This window comes from Aquila chrysaetos, assembly GCF_900496995.4.
Source record: "Aquila chrysaetos chrysaetos chromosome W unlocalized genomic scaffold, bAquChr1.4 W_unloc_1, whole genome shotgun sequence".
Classification (NCBI taxonomy): Eukaryota; Metazoa; Chordata; class Aves; order Accipitriformes; family Accipitridae; genus Aquila; species Aquila chrysaetos.
This window is the reverse complement of record NW_024470321.1, coordinates 5,896,523-5,918,087: the sequence shown is the minus strand read 5'-3', so window position 1 is coordinate 5,918,087 and position 21,565 is coordinate 5,896,523. Positions and strand designations below refer to the sequence as shown.

The 21,565-nt window shown below is 46.1% G+C and overlaps 1 protein-coding gene and 1 long non-coding RNA gene across 3 annotated transcripts; one reads left to right on the top strand and one right to left on the bottom strand.

The window, feature by feature from the left end:
* Positions 1–551: 551 nt before the first annotated feature.
* On the top strand, positions 552–9,751 carry LOC121232903 (purpurin-like). 2 transcript variants are annotated; one of them, XM_041121414.1, is made up of 6 exons: positions 552–665; positions 1,577–1,694; positions 4,274–4,410; positions 5,224–5,336; positions 7,357–7,570; positions 9,258–9,751. In XM_041121414.1, exons 2-6 carry the CDS (start codon positions 1,578–1,580, stop codon positions 9,265–9,267), a joined length of 591 nt encoding a protein of 196 aa, XP_040977348.1. In that variant the 5' UTR covers positions 552–665; position 1,577; the 3' UTR covers positions 9,268–9,751. The 2 variants fall into 2 exon arrangements, with proteins under 2 accessions (XP_040977348.1, XP_040977347.1); XM_041121413.1 differs by having other exon boundaries at positions 5,209–5,336; positions 7,357–7,568; positions 9,256–9,751.
* LOC121232911 lies at positions 9,283–19,762 on the bottom strand. The gene is made up of 2 exons (XR_005931759.1): positions 19,730–19,762; positions 9,283–10,867 (listed from the first exon to the last, which is right to left on the bottom strand). It is a non-coding gene; the product is annotated as an uncharacterized LOC121232911 (long non-coding RNA).
* Between the last annotated feature and the right edge of the window lie 1,803 nt (positions 19,763–21,565).

Genomic DNA, 21,565 nt, shown 5'->3' with positions numbered 1-21,565 from the left:
CTGGGGAAGGAGAGCTATAGCATTTGTGCAACTGGAAATGTTGATGAGACAACCTGGGTAGAATGTGTATGGAGAAGTTTTGATGCATAGGGGAACTTGAGTCTCCAAGGTTTTGATGTGGACTTGGAGGCAAAATCTTGTTTTTCATTCAGCAGATAACGTGTAACATCTATCAGCTCCTGCAGGAGGATCACCTTAATTTGATGATGCAAGTATTGGAAGTGCTTATGCTAGATCTACCCAAGGCAAATGAGCAAATGTGAAAACATGCCTATGCAGATGCATACGTCTTACGTCTGGTCCATGAGTTTCTGATTAACATGTAAGGAGCAGGAAGAATTGAATGAGACAAGAGCATGGTACAGGCACTTCAGCAGGCTTATTAGCTTTCTGGGCTGCTTTTTCCATTATGCAAAAGCTGTGTTTGTATTAGTACAGCAGTCAGACCCACCAGTATGGGGATTACTGTTGGTTTTTACATAATGGATTATCCAAGATTAAGCGTTTTATTCAGGCACATGAGCAAAAATAACCAATTAGAAACTTTGCAGACCCATTATTTAAAGGCAGATGGAGGGCAATTCACACAAAACTCTCCTGCTGACTACAGCTCAAAGACTGTAGCAGAGTAGTCTCAGTGACCTCCAGCATCTCTGTCCCAACAGGTAGGTCAATATTCAGCAGAGAAGAATCAGGTTAGCATCTCCTAAAACAGAAAACTGAAGCTTGTGGCTGCAGTTGGGAACAGAATAGCTACTTGGGAGTTTGGAAGTCCAGGGTTGGACTCAGCTCAGTTTTAAATATTTTTGTTTTAACTTGGCATCAGAACAGATATTCAGGCATAAATATTCTGCAAGAGCATCTAGGTAGGTGCTCTCTTCTCCCAAAGTGTTGAGACCAAGCATATTGGAATATGGGTGAGCTGGCATAGACTAGGAGATAAATACAACCTTGGCCAGCTTGCGGCTGTGTTTATAATGGCAGATCAAGCCTCCAGAGACTGAATATCATCTGTTAAATTTGTAGAGGAAATGATCTAACTGAGACTATTGTTAAAATGTATTTTGCTGTTAGAGCAGACAGCCACAAAATGCCTGATTAGGTGATGAAAACTGGACATAAAGAATACAGTTTTGCCAGTTTTAAAGCAAAGTGAATAAACACCATGAAAAATTTAGAAACTATGTATTTCCAACCAACAAGGTTTTGCCAGAGATCATCAGAACATTTTTGTTGTTGTTGTCAAAACAAAAATTCAATTCATTTCTAATTTTATCAACTTTTATCAACCTTATCCAGAGTCTGTCTTGATTTATAATGTAAAAATTATGTGAACTGCACTATTGCTAATGGAAAGCAAAATACTCTGTCAAAGTAATTGTCATTGGTGGTCAGGGATACAGATCTGGCTGGATTCGGGCATAGCATTTATCCAGGTTTCTCAGTGAAATAGTACTGTGCTCAGCATGGAATGAAACTAGTTTTAAAATGGGAGGAATGTATTTGTAGGCACAGAACTAGCTATTCATATGTGCTACAAGAAATAAGACTCTGCATGTTTATTTTTTTCTTGCAGGATGAAATATGCACAGTATGTTTTCCTGGCATTGCTCTTCTCTGCTGTTGAATATAGCCTAGCTCAGACCTGTACAGTGGAGTCTTTCTCTGTGAAAGACAATTTTGATCCGAAGAGGGTAATTATGACTACTTCATCTACTAAACATAATATACCAGGAGAAGCTTCACTGTATAAACTGGTTTCCCAGTGTATAGGATGTATTAATGTAAACATTGTCATTAGAATGTTATCTTTTTATATATAATGTCTCTGGAACATGTTTCTGCAGTTCACTCTTGCTAGTGGACATTATGGTAACACAGACCACAGAAATGTTGGGGATGCTAGACTATTATATTTGACATAATCTTCTATTAGCTCAAGTTCAGACTGGCTCTCAGTTTTGGGGAATCCATGAATGGAACACTTTTTAGATTATCAATAGAAGGAAAGGTCAAACAAGTACCCTGGAGGACTTAGATCCACTGCTGTCCATTCTTGGGATTTAGGTCAACACAAATTTTTAACTAAGCTGGGTATCCTAAACAAAGACTGTCTAACTTCTAAATAGGGTGTCTTATTTGTCTGCCTCTGAACAGAAAACCAGGGCTAACTTTGTTTTGGATTGGTCCAGAATGGTGTGCCAGTACCTGTTTGGACTGGTTATCTACAGAATATGCCATCATATCATTTCCAGCCACATCCAGAATGTGTGGGGTTCCAGAACTTTTTTCCTACAAAATTGGCCTTGCTGAAAACAAACATATTCCTGGGGAGAAAATGCTTTGAGAACTCCAGTGTTTTGATAAAGCAGTGTTATTCTTAGCCTCATGTATTCGGAAGTTGCAAATTCTATCTCAATCTTCCTTAAGCATGTAACTTCCCAGACAGATTTCATCACTTTAACTGAAGAGTTCAGTTGATCAGTGCTGTGTTTTGCTTCCCCCATTATTTCTACTGATACAGGTAATTTTTGAGGTGCTCCCAGTCATGCAATCACTTGCTTGTACCCTATTTTGATTTCAGCACATATTGGTTTTAAATTTTCAAGGTCACTTTTTTCTAGGAATTTCATTCTTCTTAATTTCATTTCAGTTCCCCCTATTGCTAGTCACCCTAACACACTCTTTCTTTGTCATGGACATAGTCAGCATTTTCTGCTTCTCTGTATAGACACTTTACACCATCAGAGATCATGAGCAAAAGCTTGACTTTAGCCTGTCAGCCACAACAGGAGAAACTGGCTAGTGGCTCCAGACAGTTTGATTATGGCTTTGTGGCTATGATTTGGTCTCTTTATTGACATCCTTCACAAAGAAACCAAGGTTTAAATGGGAACAGAGAATAACTGAAATGATTCACAGCAGTAAATCCTGAGTTATGGGTGAAGCATTTCAGGATGGCATTTCAGAGAAGATTACAGTGTTGCGCCACCACTCCATGAAAGTCTCAAGTGCTAAAGAGTAAATACATACAGAAATTCAGACTTCCTAGAACTATTTCTTTTAATGCCTACCTCACAAAAGAGCATAGAGGTGAGTGTTGAACTGTATAGCAGAACCTGTGTGGTACATACCCACGCAAACTCAGACTTTTACCATAGGCCAGGCAGTGGCTAGTCTTGCAGCGGTGATTAATCAAGACAATTGTATTGGATTTGCATGGCAAGGTTTTACTAGTGGAGGGGCTACAGGGGTGGCTTCTGTGAGAAGATGCTAGAAGCTGTCCCCATGTTGGAGATAGCAAGTTACCAGGCAGCTCCAAGACAGACCCACTGCTGGCCAAAGCTGAGCCAATCAGTGACAGTGGTAGCGCCTCTGTGATAACATATTTAAGAAGGGGAAAAAACTGCTGCTCAACAGCAGCTGGAGAGAGAAGTGAGAATATGTGAGAGAAACAACCCTGTAGACACCAAGGTCAGTGAAGAAGGAGGGGGAGAATGTGCTCCAGGTGCTGCAGCAGAGATTCCCCTGCAGCCCATGGAAGACCCCACGCCAGAGCAGGTGGATGCCCCCGAAGGAGGCTGTGACCCCGTGGGAAGCCCATGCTGGAGCAGGCTCCTGGCAGGATCTGTGGACCCATGGAGAGAGGGAAGCCCATGCTGGAGCAGGTTTTCTGGCAGGAGTTGTGACCCCACGGGGGACCCACGCTGGAGCAATGTGCTCCTGAAGGACTGCACACCGTGGAAAGGACCCATGCTGGAGCAGTTCGTGAAGAACTGTAGCCCATGGGAAGGACTCACATTGGAGAAGTTTGTGGAGGACTGTCTCCCGTGGGAGGGACCCCACGGTGGAGCAGGGGAAGAGTGTGAGGAGGAAGGAGCGGCAGAGACAATGTGTGATGAACTGACTGCAACCCCCATTCCCCATCCCCCTGTGCTGCTGGAAGGGAAGAGGTAGAGAAACTTGGGAGTGAAATTGAGCCTGGGAAGAAGGGAGGGGTGGGGCTAAGGTGTTTTAAAATTTGGTTTTATTTCTCATTACCCTACTGTGATTTGATTGGTAATAAATTAAATTAATTTTGCCCAAGTCGAGTCTGTTTTGCCCATGACAGTAATTGGCAAGTGATCTCTCCCTGTCCTTATCTCAACCCATGAGCCTTTCATTATATTTTCTCTCCCCTGTCCCATTGAGGAGGGAGAGTGATAGAGCGGCTTGGTGGGCACCTGGTGTCCAGCCAGGGTCAACCCACCACAACAATAATCTTTCATTTCAGTATGCAGGGAAATGGTATGCTCTAGCCAAGAAGGATCCAGAAGGTCTTTTCCTTCAGGACAATATCTCTGCTGAATACAGCATTGAGGAAGATGGCACAATGACAGCATCTTCCAAAGGCCGAGTGAAGCTTTTTGGGTAAGTGTGTGCCTAACTTCTAACTCTAGCTAATAACATGATATACTAAAGAGATGGTGTGAATGGTGATTTATCCTGAGTGCACAACATGACTGAGTTGCTATTATCAACAAGACAAGCTCAATAAAATTAATACCTTAGAGGCCAAAGGTGATTGAGTCCTGGGTTAGTTCTCATTCTATTTCTGGTCTAGGCCTATGATAAAACTATTGTATAATTGCCAATTCAATGATAAAGTAAAATCTTTAATGATAGGCTGGTAAAGCAAATAAATTGGAATGAAAAGAGGGGAGCCAGTATAGCCTGTGAGAAAGTGAGTAGCTCAACAGGTTTGAGGGAAGAAAATGAGTGTAAATGAGTGTTACATTAGTGGGTCTTTCAATGTGATATTGTTTAGACTTCTTTGGAAAATACTCAGTTAGCTCTTGGATACTTTTATGAGACCTGAATAGACAGATGGAAGTCCCTTGGTGATGGCTACCGTAAGGGATTACAACATGTGAAGGGATTAAGTGGTTTTTCTGGGTATAGATAGAGAAGAAAAACAGAGACCTTTTACAGGTTAATACTAACTCTGCTGCTATTCAGTGTTAACTAACCAAAATATTTAACTGGGTGAATAATGGAGGAAAGCAGGCTGCCCTGAACCTTAGGTTTAATAGCAAAGCACTCTAGGATATTTTGAGACAAGGCAAAATGAAGTTGAACAGATATGACATACAATGTATGTGGGAAGAATACTCAAATTATAGTTGTGTATTTCTGAATGGCCTCTTCGGAAATCATGCAGGATCTCAGTGGATGTCATTACAGGTTCTGGGTGATTTGTGCTGATATGGCTGCTCAGTACACAGTGCCTGACCCAACCACTCCAGCAAAAATGTATATGACATACCAGGGCCTGGCTAGCTACCTGTCCAGTGGTGGTGAGTGAATTTCTTCATCCCCCTGGGGTCAGTCTATAGTTTATGGTTGCCAAAACTTGTGTATTTCAGTATATGAGCAGTCAAAACAGCTAAGCTCAAATTGTTCCAAATGGAGACAAAGCATCCTTGGAGGGGGAAGCTTTTTCCAAGGTTTTTATCTCCACAGAAGGGGTAGAATTCAGAAATTCCCCAGGAAGCTTTTTATCTCCACAGAAGGGATAGGATCCAGAAATTCCCCAGGGACCCTACCTATCCACCAGTTTAGTTAACAAGGAAGACACAGCTTAGAGATAGCTGACATTGCAAATAGGCTTTGTACAGCTGAGCACTGTGCTGAACCTAGGGAAGCAATTCTTCCTGGACTCCCTGAATTCCTCATAACTGGTAGGACATGATACATGAATCCAAATCTTCATCCCATCAACAAGGCACTGATCATGTCAGGCAGGCATGGCAGAAGTTTGCAGCACTACCTTAAGTCCATCTCACAGAAATTCCTTGTGTCACACCTCATTTATGCAGCCTTCATACCCTGTAATTCCTTTCTGAATCCCCTGCAGCTGTTAGGTTGCCAGAGAGACTAATTCTGGAAGTTGGGCAGTTGGGATTCAACTTGTTAGTGCATGACAAAATACATTCCTTCCATACTGGCAGATAAACTACACTAAAAAGTACTCAGCTGAAGAACAAGGCTGGAAAACAGAAGCCATCTTTTACTGAGACTATTCATATAAGTGTCCTGGTTTCAGCTGGGATAGAGTTAATTGTCTTCCTAGTAGCTGGTACGGTGCTATGTTTTTGAGTTAGGTATGAGAAGAATGTTGATAACACTGATGTTTTCAGTTGTTGCTAAGTAGTGTTTAGTCTAAAGTCAAGGATTTTTCAGCTTCTGATGCCCAGCCAGCAAGAAAGCTGGAGGGGCACAAGAAGTTGGCACAGGACACAGCCAGGGCAGCTGACCCAAAGTGGCCAACGGGGTATTCCATACCATGTGATGTCCCATCTAGTATATAAACTGGAGGGGAGTGGGGGCGGGGGGGGGAATCGCCGCTTGGGGACTAACTGGGCGTCGATCGGCGGGTGGTAAGCAATTGCATTGTGCATCATTTGTATATTCCAATCCTTTTATTTTTACTGTTGTCATCTTATTAGTGTTATCATTATCATTATTAGTTTCTTTTTTTTTTTGTTCTATTAAACCGTTCTTATCTCAACCCATGAGTTTTACTTCTTTTCCCGATTTTTCTCCCCCATCCCACTGGGTGGGGGGAGGAGTGAGTGAGTAGCTGTGTGGTGCTTAGTTGCTAGCTGGGGTTAAACCACGACAATAAGAAATATGATCTGCTTGCCCTTTGTCTCAATACACCCACCTAGACAGGAAATATAAAGAGGTTTTGTCACCTAAAACCTGAAGAGATGTGGTCCAGCTAACACCTTTAGTCACAGAAACCAAATGTGAAAATGCACTAAAAGTTCAAATCTTGGCTGGACAAGAGTCTATCTTGTAGAGATACCCAGCCTTTGTGTTAAGAACTTCATGGCTATTTCTATCATCTCAATGAAATTGAGCCTGTTCTCAAGATCACACTTTCCCATCATCCACCTTGTAACTCTCTGGCCTGTGCTTCAATCCAAGCTCTGGAGCTCTCTGATAGAGAGAGCATGGATGTGTTTGATGCCTTGGTGTTGGCTGTACTCTTGTCTGTGTGGTAGAGACCAGACAGCAACAGGGCCAAGCTCAGCCCATAGGGAGTCACCCATCATTGGCACTTTCTCAGCACAGCTGCCATGTGCTATAACAACACGATGGGAAACATGGTGGATTCAGGGCACACCGTGTTTGCCCCATTCTTCACCTCACAGTGTAGACATAAGCTAAACAATTAGAGGTGACCTTCTGTCCTTTGGGAAGATGTCCCTGTCATGTATTATAGTAAAGTCTCCATCTGCTAGAATAGCACATGCATGCCTTTGCTTTGTGTTTTCCACCATGACAAACACATCTGATTTGATGTTTCAGGGGACAACTACTGGGTGATTGACACCGACTATGATAACTATGCTATTACCTATGCCTGCCGTAGTCTGAAAGAGGATGGCTCCTGTGATGATGGCTACTCCCTGATCTTCTCACGCAACCCTCATGTCCTTCCCCCAGCCATTCAACGCATTTTGCGTCAGAAGCAGGAGGAAATCTGCATGTCTGGCCAGTTCCAGCCTGTGCTGCAGTCAGGTACTTTCAGTGACTTAAATGCATTGGAGTGACTGCATTGGCAGCTTGTAGGACCAGGCAATTGCACTTGCTGTAAATGCAAGAGCCATTGCAAACTAATTTTTACTCTTTCAGAAACATTTTTTGTAGTGTCATATTTAATAAGAATGTGGCTGCAAAGCAAAGTCTGTGGAAGGGAGAGTGAGTCAGATTTAGGGTAGTTCTGCAACCTTTATTTTTCCTTTATAGCAATCCTGTGCTCTGAAGCTAGCACACTATGAAAGGAAGAATGTCTTTGTTATCCCAAAAGAATCACAGAATAATTTAGGTGGAAAGGGACCTCTGGAAGTCTTTGGTCTAGCCCCCTGCTCAAAGCAAGGCTAACTTAAAGCAGGTTGCTCAGGGCCTTGTTTAGTCAAGGTTTGAACATCTCCAAGGATGTTCCAACCTCTCTGGGCCCCTGTTTCAGTGTCTGACAACCCTCGTGGGGAAAAAGGGTTTTCCTTATAATGAGTCAGAATTTCCCATGTTGCAACTTGTGTCCATTGGCTCTTGTCTGTGCAAGTGCGAGAAGTCTAGCTTCATCTTCTCTACATCCCCCTATTAGGTAGTTGTAGACAGCAATAAGATCACCCCTCCAATCCCTCATCCTTAGCCTTTTCTTCTTAAGGTTGAACAAGCCCAGTTCTGTCAGGCTCTCCTCATATATCACAATAGATACATACAAGGGCCTAGACATAAGATGTTTATGAACTTGGAAATGCTTGGCATGGCCGCTTGGATAACATTGCATTACCTTCACTCTGAGCACTGTTCCCTACAGGAAAAGTCAGTTTCAATAAGGAACACACTCATCCTTCCTAGCTGTCAGCATGATTTGATCCCTAGACTTCCTGTGTAACAGAAACTACAGAGACTGAGGGGCTATGAGCAGCAGTTCTGCCAGTGTCTGGTGACAGTGGGAGTGAGCTGTTGCTCCACAGAAATACAAGTGGATCAACAGATTCTTTTGCCAGGTCTCACAGCTGTTTTGAGAGTACCTTTGACTGGAGTTATGGAAGCTCATCTTCCAGCTCATCTGCTGTCCCTGAGATGATGATATAAGTTTCTAGTGTTATGCTGGAGGCAAGAACTCCACTTTTTTGGTAGAATGATCCCAGCTTAGCTCCCACACTCTCTATATGCACACCAACTTCGCTGGAGATGGGCCCTTAACTAAACCAGATTTGAGGACCTAGACTGGGGGATTGCCTCATTAGCATATATGTTAGGCCTAGTTGGACAGGAAGTAGCCGCTAAAAATCTCTGAATGGCATGTCATTGTGTGAGCCAGTTCTCAGCTACAGAGCACATGTGGGCATCCTGTAAGGTCACAGAGCTGGTAGAGGGATCCCTGTTCCTTGCACTCTGTATTGCTTCCTGTAGCAGAGAAAGGGTAACTGGTTTGTGGGCTGAGTGTCTAGGTGTTAGAGTAAGCTAAAAACTCATGACTCTTTGTGACTGGTGAAGGCAAACAGAACTCGAAATTGTCCAACAGGCACAGAACAATACAAACAGTCCCCTTGACTTAATCTTGTACTGTGGTTCAGGAGTGCCCTAGGATGGCTGTAGCTACAGTTTCACTGAGGACTAAAAATGCTGTTAAAGCACTGGGATGGCTTTGCAAATTCATTTGCATGGACTAAAGTTCACTTTCTCTTTCTTTACGGGGCATGCTAATAAATATACTTCCGGTTCTATCTTTAAGCATTGAAACCAGACTTCTTGGTCTTGAAGCTGTCATTCACTTTTAAAAAAGAAAATCATAGTTTAGACTAGTGTTTTACTCCTGAAAAACAAGAAAAAGATTGTGTTTGTAACTTGTGTGTAATACATTATTGATAACTGAATTTTCAAGGGAATACCTAATAAGGCATTTGTCAATAAATGTTTTTTTAAAAAAAATTCTTCAACTGTTTCTTGTTACATACAGTATGCCTCTTTTACCAGCATTTCTATTTTAATTCTGAAGTTATAAAAACCTGTTGAACAATAACTCTGAGCTGAGACTGACAATGTGCTCTTTGCTACATATCTTACTATGCTATATTTCTGGTACATGTTAATGTCCAAAGATCTGCACTGAGTATTTCTAATCAAATTATCAAGCTAGTATCATAACTAACTAACTAACTAAATAGAGCTGAATCAAGAATGCAACAAAGCAACTTGTTCTCTCAATAACCCACTGCTTTAACTGAGCTCCCACTTACATTGTCCTGTGGCCTAGGTAGTAATTTATTCCCCGCTGCCTTCCTCCAAAGTTCAATAGCTGAGCAATACAGAGGTGATAGGGTTTGTGGCTAAGAATTTCACAGATGTAGGGGGAACCAAAGGAATATGACCTAGAAGATTACTTGTAAGAAAAGGGGGATCTAGATAAGCATTTTTCAGCCATATATTTCACATTCCTCAAGAGACAATCACATTCACTTTGAATGGTTTCCTATGAATAAAACTACCAGTCCAGAATCACATAATGAACACTATATTGAACCCTACAGTTTGTCAACAACACAGGGTTTTTCAGGTCATAATTACTGATGGTACAATGAAAACCAGACTGTACAGACCTGGCCCCTGGGGCATTTGCAAAATGTGTGGCACAATATTAGCCCTGAGTGAAGAGCTTCAGAGTAGCAAGATCATAAGGCAGCCTCTACAAGTTGCTTGCATAATCTGTTATCTACTGCCAATCATTATCTACTGTATCTGTTCGAAGGAGCATATAAAATGCTGAGCAAAGGCTGTTCTCCAGGGCTACCAATAGTATCCCAGAGATGCAGGGAGTTCCTTCAAGATAAGTTTACTTTTCCCAAGATTCCCATCCAAGACTCCTCAGCCTATCAGCCAACAGAGAAGACTATTAGGAAGAGGTGTTATTTGCTTTCCAAGTCTAGAAAAGCTACCTTAAACAGAAAGTAAGATAAGTGTCAGTCACCATATCAAGCTAAGGACAGAAACAGAAAAGCAGCAGGAAATTCAAAAGGAAAACCTTTTAGGTAAAGACTATCAAGGTTTATTGGGTTTATGTTTTTGGTAGCGCGGGCAGGGAGCTGCAGGGTTGGCCTCTGTGAAAAGACACCAGGGGCTGCCTTCGTGCCAGACAGAGCCAGTTCCAGCCGGCTCCAAGACGGACCTGCTGCTGGCCAAATCTGAGCCAATCAGCAACAGTAGCACCTCTGTGATAAGAAGGAGGAGGGGGAAGAGGTGATCCAGGCACCTGAGCAGAGAATCCCCTGCAGCCCATGAAGGAGACCATGGTGAAGCAGGTATTTCCCTGCAGTCCATTGTGGCAGAAAAAGACTTAACTGCAAGGTTCAAGCAAATTATTTATTTGAACTTCACTTACAGACTTAACACACCACTATTGCAGGTTTTACAGATACAATGGAGGAATGCGCTATTGCAATTTTTTAAGGCAAGAGTAGTACATTATTACAACCACAAGCGATTCACAGACAACCACAAGCACACGTGCGTTTACAAACTTAAAGCATAAATAATATTCACTTACCCCTCCAGGTAAGGGCTCTCAATCCCAGGGAAGCTACCTTGACTGGCATCCCGATCAAGGGGGGGAAGGGTTTCCTTCACAAGCCAACTGTATAGTTGGAGAAGTGACTCCCCCATTTCCAACCTGAATCTTAGAGTTTTTATCCCCTGACTTGTGGAATGGTCTGTATGACTATGCCTGAGTGGATTATGATATATGCCTGAGTGGATTATGTATATCTGAGTGGAGTTTCCCCTTATCTTTCCTTTGTTGGTCTGTGATTGTTTGAATACACAAGGTTGTCATTTGAAACTGAAGCTGAAACCCTCCAGGTTTTGGGGTTTTTTTCCTTGCTTCCTCAGCAACTGAATAGTGGTTGGATTGAGACTCAGGGCATACTATTTGTTAAGGGATTTCAAGGCTCATTTCAGGTTTTGGTTCTTTGAATGGTGCAGCCACTGCCCTGTTTAGTTTAGGGTTTATCAGACAACCCAGGGCTAAGCTGTCTACACAGCTCCCCGTGAGTGAGTCATCTCTGCAGAGCGACAGGGCCTCAAGGCAACCCAAGGCTGGGTCACTTCTGTAATCCCCCATGAGTCGCCTGTGTGCTCTAGACATGGTGAAACTCGTTTGTGAACTATGAGCCGGACAATCCATACACCCATGAAGAGGACCACGCCAGAGCAGATACCCACACTATAGCCCGTGGAAGACCCCCGCTGGAGCAGGTACATTTGCCCTGAAGGAAGTTGCAGCCTGTGGAGAGCCCACACTGAAGCAGGCTCCTGCGAGGACCTCTGGCCTGTGGAGAGGAGTCCACACAGGAGCAGGTTTCTTGGCAGAACTGCAGCCCATGAGGAACCCATGGTGGAGCAGTTATTTTCCTGAAGGACTGTACCCCATGGGAAGGACCCATGCTGGAGCAGTTTGTGAAAGACTGTATCACATGGAAGGGACCCTCACACTGGAGCAGGGGAAGAGCATTGTATTATGTTTACATGGCAAGGTTTTGGTAGCGGGGGGGGGTCTAAAGGGGTGGCTTCTGTGAGAAGATGCTAGTGACGTGCGGAAAACAGACTCCACAATCAGTGAGATTGTAAAGTAGGTATGTTTATTCAGCGCTGGGCAGCACGGGGGGTAGTCCCACCAAAGTCGTGTGCGCCTGACTCGGCAGTTCGCTTCAAATTTATACAATCAAGTGTTACATATTCACAATACGCCTATACATATGCATGACCTATCCCCGCTTCATGTTAAAATGAGTTCCGAGACGTCATTTCCATAGTCTCCTCTCAACTGCGCTTGCGCAGTGCCTCTTTATGGTGGTCGTCTGGTGGTCGCAGAGATGAAGATAGATGACTCCTCTTCATCACCGCTAGTAACCTCTTTTCTTGCGCAGGCTCAGTGGTTTCTTGGTATTCACCCCAGCCGCAAGACCAGTCTTGGCTGGCTCTTGGGGACTGCTCCTGCTTCTTGTCAGGAACTGTCTCTGCCTCAGCTAATTTCAACAATGTAAGCGCTAAACATCATCTTTCATCCCCCTTTATTATATCTACTGAGATTCTTTTGACTCCCCTTGTCTCATGTCGTGGTTTCAGCCCAGCCGGTAACAAAGGACCACGCAGCCGCTCGCTCACTCCTCCCGCCCCCTCCGGTGGGATAGGGGGGAGACGGAGGAGAGAAAAGAAAAAAAACTGGAACCTCGAGGGTTGGGATAAGGGCAGTTTACTGGGACAACGCAAAAAAAAGTTACAACAACAACGACGGTACTAATGAAAGAGTATACAGAAAAGAGTGATGCACAGTGCAACTGCTCACCACCCGGGACCCGACGCTCCGTCACTTCCCCCAAAGTCGAGAGCAGGAGCACCCTCCCCCCGGCCCACTCCCCATGTATATACTGAGCATGATGTCACATGGTATGGAATAGCTCCTTGGCTAGTTCAGGTCAGCTGCCCCGGCTATGCCCCCCCACCTCCCAGGTTCCTGTAAAAATTAACTCTATCCCAGCTGAACCCAGGACATTATCCACCCCTTATTCTATACCATTTACATCATGCCCAGATCCTACATTTTCCAATCAACCACTACCACTTTCCTTGTCTTATATATAGAGATATATGTATATGGACACCCCCCCCACACACACACATACAAATAGTATTCCCTTAGTCAATGGGTTATCCCTCCAATGTGTCCATCAATTTTATTTAGTCCATGACTTTGAGGCTCCATCTGTTGTAACACTTCTACAGGATAAGAGAGATGGTGTGAGGTGTTGGGTTGTTGTATGCTGTCTCTGGAACTTCTGGCTGGTACATTTGATGCAACCCACACCCTTGGTCTGCAAGTCGAAGATGTTGATCTTGAGGAAATTGCTGGGCGCCAGTTCAAGTTCTATCACTGTTGTTCTTGGCTCAGTTTCAAAGTCCATTCTTCAGTCATTTGGGTAATTCTTACAGTAATACCCTTGATATGGCATATAGACACTATAGATACAATGACATACATTGGCAGGTTATTTAGCAGTTAAATATCATACAGCCTAGTTCACTGGCTATTCTCTCCCAAAATCAAATCTCCCTGAGGTACACATCGAACTTCCCCATCCTTCTGCATCACCCACCAGGTGTACCCAGGTCCCTGAGCAAAACCACCCCTTGGATGGGTTTGTCTCTGCGTGAGGGAGGACTAACCCAGACTGTCTTTCCTAACATACTCCTCATGTGCACTACAGGAACTTTATCCCCTTCTACAGTATGTGGAAGTCTTGGTTGGGCGGGGCCCGCCCGATTGGTGGATCCTCTAGTATTAACTAACCAGGTGGCTTTTGTTAAATGTGTATCCCAATGTTTGAAAGTTCCACCCCCCATTGCTCTCAATGTAGTTTTCAGCAGTCCATTGTATCGTTCGATTTTTCCGGAGGCTGGTGCGTGATAAGGGATGTGATATACCCACTCAATGCCATGTTCTTTGGCCCAGGTGTCTATGAGGTTGTTTCGGAAGTGAGTCCCGTTGTCTGACTCGATTCTTTCTGGGGTACCGTGTTGCCATAAGACTTTCTCTTCAAGGCCCAGGATAGTGTTCTGGGCAGTGGCGTGGGACACAGGATATGTTTCCAGCCATCCAGTGGTTGCTTCCACCATTGTAAGCACATGGCACTTGCCTTGGCGGGTTCGTGGGAGTGTGATATAGTCAATCTGCCAGGCTTCCCCATATTTATATTTCAGCCATCGCCCTCCATACCACAGGGGTTTCAGTCGCTTGGCTTGCTTAATTGCAGCACATGTTTCACATTCATGGATAACCTGTGCGATAGTGTCCATGGTTAAGTCCACCCCTCGATCGCGAGCCCATCTATATGTTGCATCTCTTCCCTGATGGCCCGAGGTATCATGGGCCCACTGAGCCATAAATAGCTCACCCCTACGTTGCCAGTCCAGGTCCACCTGAGACACTTCAATCTTGGCGGCCTGATCTGCCTGCTGGTTGTTTTGATGTTCTTCAGTGGCCCGACTCTTGGGTACATGAGCATCTATGTGGCGTACTTTTACCACTAGCTTCTCTATCCGAACAGCAATATCTTGCCACAGTGCGGCAGCCCAGATGAGTTTACCTCTGCGCTGCCAATTGCTCTTCTTCCATCGCTGTAGCCACCCCCATAGGGCATTTGCCACCATCCATGAGTTGGTATAGAGATAGAGCACTGGCCATTTCTCTCTTTCAGCAATGTCTAACGCTAGCTGGATGGCTTTCACCTCTGCAAACTGACTCGATTCACCTTCTCCTTCAGCAGTTTCTGCGACTAGTCGTATAGGACTCCATACAGCAGCCTTCCACCTCCGATGTTTTCCCACAATGCGACAGGACCCATCAGTGAACAGAGAATATTGCCTCTCATTTTCTGGCAGTTTATTATACAGCGGGGCCTCTTCAGCCCGTGTCACCTCCTCCTCTGGCGACATTCCAAAATTTTTGCCTTCTGGCCAGTCCATGATCACTTCCACAATTCCTGGGCGACTGGGGTTTCCTATGCGAGCCCGTTGTGTGATCAGTGCGGCCCACTTACTCCACGTGGCATCAGTTGCATGATGTGTAGAGGAGACCTTCCCTTTGAACATCCAGCCCAGCACTGGCAGTAGGGGTGCTAAGAGGAGCTGTGTTTCAGTACCAACCACTTCTGAGGCGGCTCGAACTCCTTCATATGCTGCCAATATCTCTTTTTCAGTTGGAGTATAGCGAGCCTCGGATCCTCTGTATCCCCGACTCCAAAACCCCAGGGGTCGACCTCGGGTCTCCCCAGGTGCTTTCTGCCAGAGGCTCCAGGTAGGGCCATTCTCCCCAGCTGCAGTGTAGAGCACATTTATAACATCTTGTCCTGCCCGGACTGGCCCAAGAGCTACTGCATGAACAATCTCCCGCTTAATTTGTTCAAAGGCTTGTTGTTGCTCAGGCCCCCATTTAAAATCATTCTTCTTCCGGGTAACTTGGTAGAGAGGACTTACAATTTGACTGTAATTTGGAATATGCATTCTCCAAAAGCCCACAACACCTAAGAAAGCTTGTGTTTCCTTTTTATTAGTTGGTGGGGACATAGCTGCTATTTTGTTGATCACATCCATAGGGATCTGACGACGCCCGTCTTGCCATTTTACTCCTAAGAACTGGATCTCCTGTGCAGGTCCCTTGACCTTACTTTCTTTTATGGCAAAACCAGCCATCAAAAGGATTTGGATTATTTTCTTCCCTTTCTCAAAAACTTCTTCTGCCGTGTTGCCCCATACGATGATGTCATCAATGTATTGCAGGTGCTCTGAAGCTTCACCTTTTTCCAGTGCAGCCTGGATCAGTCCATGGCAAATAGTGGGGCTGTGTTTCCACCCCTGGGGCAGTGGATTCCAGGTGTACTGGACACCCCTCCAAGTAAAGGCAAACTGTGGCCTGCACTCCGCTGCCAAAGGGATGGAAAAAAATGCATTAGCAATGTCAGTTGTGGCATACCACTTAGCTGCCTTTGATTCCAGTTCATATTGAAGCTCTAACATATCTGGCACAGCAGCGCTCAGCGGTGGCGTGACTTCATTCAGCCCACGATAATCTACTGTTAGTCTCCATTCCCCATTAGATTTCCGCACGGGCCATATGGGACTATTAAAGGGTGAGTGAGCCTTGCTGATCACTCCTTGACTCTCCAATTGGCAAATCAGTTTATGGATGGGGATCAGGGAATCTCGGTTGGTGCGATATTGCCGCCGGTGCACCGTCGTGGTAGCAATTGGCACCTGTTGTTCTTCAACCTTCAGCAACCCCACAACCGAAGGGTCTTGAGAGAGACCAGGCAGGGTAGACAGCTGTTCAATCTCCTCCATCTCCAATGCAGCTATACCAAAAGCCCAACGGTACCCTTTTGGGTCCTTGAAATATCCCCTCCTGAGATAATCTATACCAAGGATGCACGGGGCCTCTGGGCCAGTTGCAATGGGGTGTTTATGCCATTCATTCCCGGTTAGACTCATTTCAGCTTCCAATACGGTTAGCTCTTGGGATCCCCCTGTCACACCAGAGATACAGATGGGTTCTGCCCCTTTATAACTTGATGGCATTAGGGTGCATTGTGCACCAGTGTCTACTAGAGCCTTATATTCCTGTGGGTGTGATGTGCCAGGCCATCGAATCCACACTGTCCAGTAGACTCGGTTGTCCCTCTCCTCCACCTGGCTGGAGGCAGGGCCCCTCTAATCCTGGTTAGAATATTCGTTACTTTTCGCACCCGTGAATCAGAAGTCCCTTCAAGAGGATCAGAAATGTGATCAGCCCATCTACTGCATCTGGGGGACTGCTCACAGGAAACTGGAGCAGCAGTTTTCCAAGAAGAATCCTCTTTTCTGGTTGCTTTTTCTCGCAACTCCCGTACCCGTGCATCCAGGACTGAGGTAGGTTTTCCATCCCACTTCCTCATGTCCTCTCCATGGTCACGCAGGTAAACCACAGGTTAGCCCGTCGTGTGTACTTTCTCTCTCCTCTCTCTTGGGCAGAGGAATGCTTACTCCCAATAGCTGCGATGCGGGCCTGTACAGGTGGGGAGGAGGACATATCCTCTTTGAATTGCTGGAACTCTCGGGACAATTCCTCTACAGCCGAGACACAGGCCCGTAGGGAGGAAGAGAGACTTCCTTCGTATTGCTGGAGTTGGACAGCCAATTCATCCACCGTTTGTCCATGGCCTTCTTTCCAGGACATTACTGCCAATGAGTTGGCATAGGTTGGTGGTGCACTTCGTAGAAACTTCCGCCACATGGGTTGTGTGCATTGGACTTCATCTGGGTCTATGGGTGACTGCGCATTTTCTGGATCATTATAAATCACCTCCAGCACGGCTAATTCCCTCAGGTACTGGATACCTCTCTCCATGGTGGTCCACTTGCCTTGGTGACATGTAACTTCATCCTTGAAGGGGTATCTTTCCTTTACACCTAACAGAAGTGGCCTCCAGAGGCTGAGGACTTGTGTTTTTCTCCCAATTGCCTTGTCGATGCCCCCTTCCCTAGACAGAGATCCCAACTGCTTGGCTTCCTTACCCTCTAATTCCACACTACTAGCCCCATTATCCCAGCATCGGAGCAGCCAGGTAACAATGTGCTCACCTGGGTGGCGGCTAAAATCTTTTCGCATGTCACGCAACTCACTCAGGGATAGAGATCGGGTGATTATTTCAGGTTCTGCCTCTTCCTCCTGTTCTCGTGATGACCCTGGTTCATCTTCATCTCTCACTGAGCGAACTGATTTCTTTGTGTGTTTCTTTTTCTGTACAGGGGCGACTGATACTGGCACAGGTTGGTTCTCTGGTTTAGCTGCAGTATCTGTCACTGCGGTTGGGGTAGCCGCGCTGCCTGTTGCCGGGGTAGGGGTAGCCACGGTGCCTGTTGCCGGGGTAGGGGTAGCCACGGTGCCTGCTGTAAGGGTAGGGGTAGCCACAGTGCCTGTTGCCGGGGTTGGGGTAGCCACGGTGCCTGCTGTCCTGTTTTCCATCTTTTCCCCCTTTTCTCCCTGAGGGTGCTGCCTAATATCAAGCAGTGTTTGGTAGATACTGGCCAGGGCCCAGCACAGTGCAGCGAGTTGTACGTCTTTGGAATAGCCACAGCATTTTCCTTTCAAATATTCTACCACTTCATGAGGGTTCTGTAGTTGTTCGGGAGTGAACTTCCAAGCCACTGGGGGTGAGAAGTTCTCTAGATACCTGCCCATATCCTCCCACATGCCGTGCCACCCATGAATATCCAGCTTTGGGGCAGATCTCTGGGTGGTACTCTTAAAGAGCCTTTTTGTAGCCCTAAACAAGACCTGAAACATATTCAGGAGGCATAGCACTAACAGCACACTGGCTTGTGCATCCCAAGGATATTCAAAGTTCTCAAAAGCTGTTGTAATTAGTCGGAAGGAGAAAAGGGAGGCGAACGGACGGGGGGAAGTATCCCCCCCTAACTCCCCCATGGATTGGCTGTAATTACCAATAAAATCCGATAGAAGGTGCCCAAAGTATGGAAATGATATCACTGCCTCATACAGATACCAGCTTAATCTCATGACCAGTGATGTAATCATTTCACAAGTCGACATTGCCCAGTACAGCAAAATGATAATCCCAATCACTCTCCCAGAGGTGAGAAACGTAACTACAGGCAATACATAGAGCATATAAGGACCTACAAAACGCCACCATGTAAACAAATTAATCAACATTGTGACTAACATCTATTTATCTAATATAAGGAATGCGTATGACAAATTTGTTTCAACACGCTCTAGCCAGATCTGTCGTTATCTCAACCCTTCGTGCCCCACGTTGGGCGCCAAAAAGGACTGTCGTGGTTTCAGCCCAGCCGGTAACAAAGGACCACGCAGCCGCTCGCTCACTCCTCCCGCCCCCTCCGGTGGGATAGGGGGGAGACGGAGGAGAGAAAAGAAAAAAAACTGGAACCTCGAGGGTTGGGATAAGGGCAGTTTACTGGGACAACGCAAAAAAAAGTTACAACAACAACGACGGTACTAATGAAAGAGTATACAGAAAAGAGTGATGCACAGTGCAACTGCTCACCACCCGGGACCCGACGCTCCGCCACTTCCCCCACCGAAAGTCGAGAGCAGGAGCACCCTCCCCCCGGCCCACTCCCCATGTATATACTGAGCATGATGTCACATGGTATGGAATAGCTCCTTGGCTAGTTCAGGTCAGCTGCCCCGGCTATGCCCCCCCACCTCCCAGGTTCCTGTAAAAATTAACTCTATCCCAGCTGAACCCAGGACATCTCACTAGAAGCTTCCCCCATGTCTGATAGAGCCAATGCCAGCCAGCTCCAAGATGGACCCACCACTGGCCAAAGCTGAGCCAATCAGTGACAGTGGTAGTGCCTCTATGATAACATATTTAAGAAGGGGGAAAACTGATGTGCAACAGCAGCCAGAAGAGAGGAGTAAAGAAAATGTGACAGAAACAACCCTGCAGACACCAAGGTCAGTGAAGAAGGAGGGGGAGGAGATGCTCCAGGTGCTGCAGCAGAGATTTCCCTGCAGCCCATGGTGAAGACCATGGCAAGGCAGGTTGTCCCCCTGCAGCCCATGGAGGGGGACAGTGGAGCAGATATCCACCTGCAGCCTGTGGAGGACCTCATGCCAGAGCAGGTGGATGCCTGAAGGAGGCTGTGACCCTGTGGGAAGCCTGCGCTGGAGCAGGCTCCTGGCAGGATCTGTGAACCCATGGAGAGAGGGAAGCCCATGCTGGAGCAGGTTTTCTGGCAGGAGTTGTGACCCCACGGGGGACCCACGCTGGAGCAATGTGCTCCTGAAGGACTGCACACCGTGGAAAGGACCCATGCTGGAGCAGTTCGTGAAGAACTGCAGCCCATGGGAAGGACTCACATTGGAGAAGTTCATGGAGGACTGTATCCCATGGGTGGGACCCCACACTGGAGCAGGGGAAGAGTGTGAGGAGGAAGGAGTGGCAGAGACAATGTGTGATGAACTGACCATAACCCTCATTCCTCATTCCCCTGCCCTGCTCAGGGGGAGGAGGCAGAGAAACTTGGGAGTGAAATTGAGCCTGGGAAGAAGGGAGGGGTGGGGCTAAGGTGTTTTAAGATTTGGTTTTATTTCTCATTAATCCTACTCTGATTTTGATTGGTAATAAATTATATTAATTTTCCCCAAGTCGAGTCTGTTTTGCCCATGGTGGTAATTGGTTGAGTGATCTCCCTGTCCTTATCTCGACCCATGAGCCTGTGGCAGTACATCCCGCCCCCCCATCCTGCCAGCAGGAAACAAAACTTCTCCAGGAAGGGAGAAGGGGAAGGAAACCCTGGAGGCTGCAGGTTGAAATTTGAACTGGCCAATCGAGATGCGCCAGGTACACCGAGGTGACCCTCCTAGCCAATAGAATTAAATGACCACAGGTCAGATTCGACAGGGGTATAAAAGGGGTCCCACCGGAGGACACGTTGGCAGTCCTCCTCGGAGCAGCGGGTCTGCAGTTTGGGACTCCCCCTCGGGCTGGGGCACCGCCCGAGGTAACTCCTCGAGGGAGAGAGCCCTCAGCTTTTAGGTGAGTGATACGCACGTTTTGAGCCATCACTTTAAATCTTGGGGATTCTTAAGTTGGCCGTGTAGTATTAATTCCCTTTACATCATTGAGCCTGTGGGTTTATAAAATGTTACCGGACTTCTAACTTACTTTTGCTAAAGAATAAATCTGAGCTTTAACACTTGTTGGATTTGGTTAGTTGTGCATCCGTAACAGAGCCTTTCATCATATTTTCTCTCCCCTGTTCCGTTGAGGAGGTGGAGTGATAGAGCAGCTTGGTGGGCACCTGGCATCCAGCCAAGGTCAATCCCCCACAGTCTGACTAGCTCAGTCGGAAGAGCATGGGACTCTTAATCCCAGGATCGTGACGTTGGGTGCCAAAAAGGACTGTGGTGGGTTGACCTTGGCCGGCCACCAGGTGCCCACCAAGCTGCTCTATCACTCTCCTTCCTCAGCAGGATGGGGGGGAGAAAATAAGATGAAAAAGAAAGTTAATTCCATTGCAGGCAGACCCAATACAAGCATGACGAGGAAGGAGTGGCAGAGAACTGTTATTAACTGACTGCACCCCCCCCTTTCCCCATCCCCCCTGCCTCAGAGAGGGAGGAGGTAGAGGAGTTGGGAATGAAGGACTGAAGTTGAGCCTTGGAAGAAGGGGGTGGGGGGGACATGTTTTAGTTTTTGTCTTTGTTTCTCACCATCCTTCTCTATTTTTAATTGGCAATAAATTAAATTAATTTTCCACAAGTTGATGTTTTTTTATCCAACAGTAACTGGTAAGTGATCTCCGTGTCCTTATCTCAACCCATGAGCTTTTCCATCTTATTTTCTCCCCCTGTCCTGTTGAGGAGGAGCAGTGAGAGAGAAGCTGGATGGGCATCTGGCAGCCAGCCAAGGTCACACCCCAC

Coding starts and splice junctions, on each gene's coding strand:
- LOC121232903 (XM_041121413.1), top strand. CDS start 1,578: ATGAAATATGCACAGTATGTTTTCCTGGCATTGCTCTTCTCTGCTGTT. Junction 4,411..5,208: donor GGCCGAGTGAAGCTTTTTGG/GTAAGTGTGTGC, acceptor GCAGGATCTCAG/TGGATGTCATTACAGGTTCT. Junction 5,337..7,356: donor TAGCTACCTGTCCAGTGGTG/GTGAGTGAATTT, acceptor TTGATGTTTCAG/GGGACAACTACTGGGTGATT.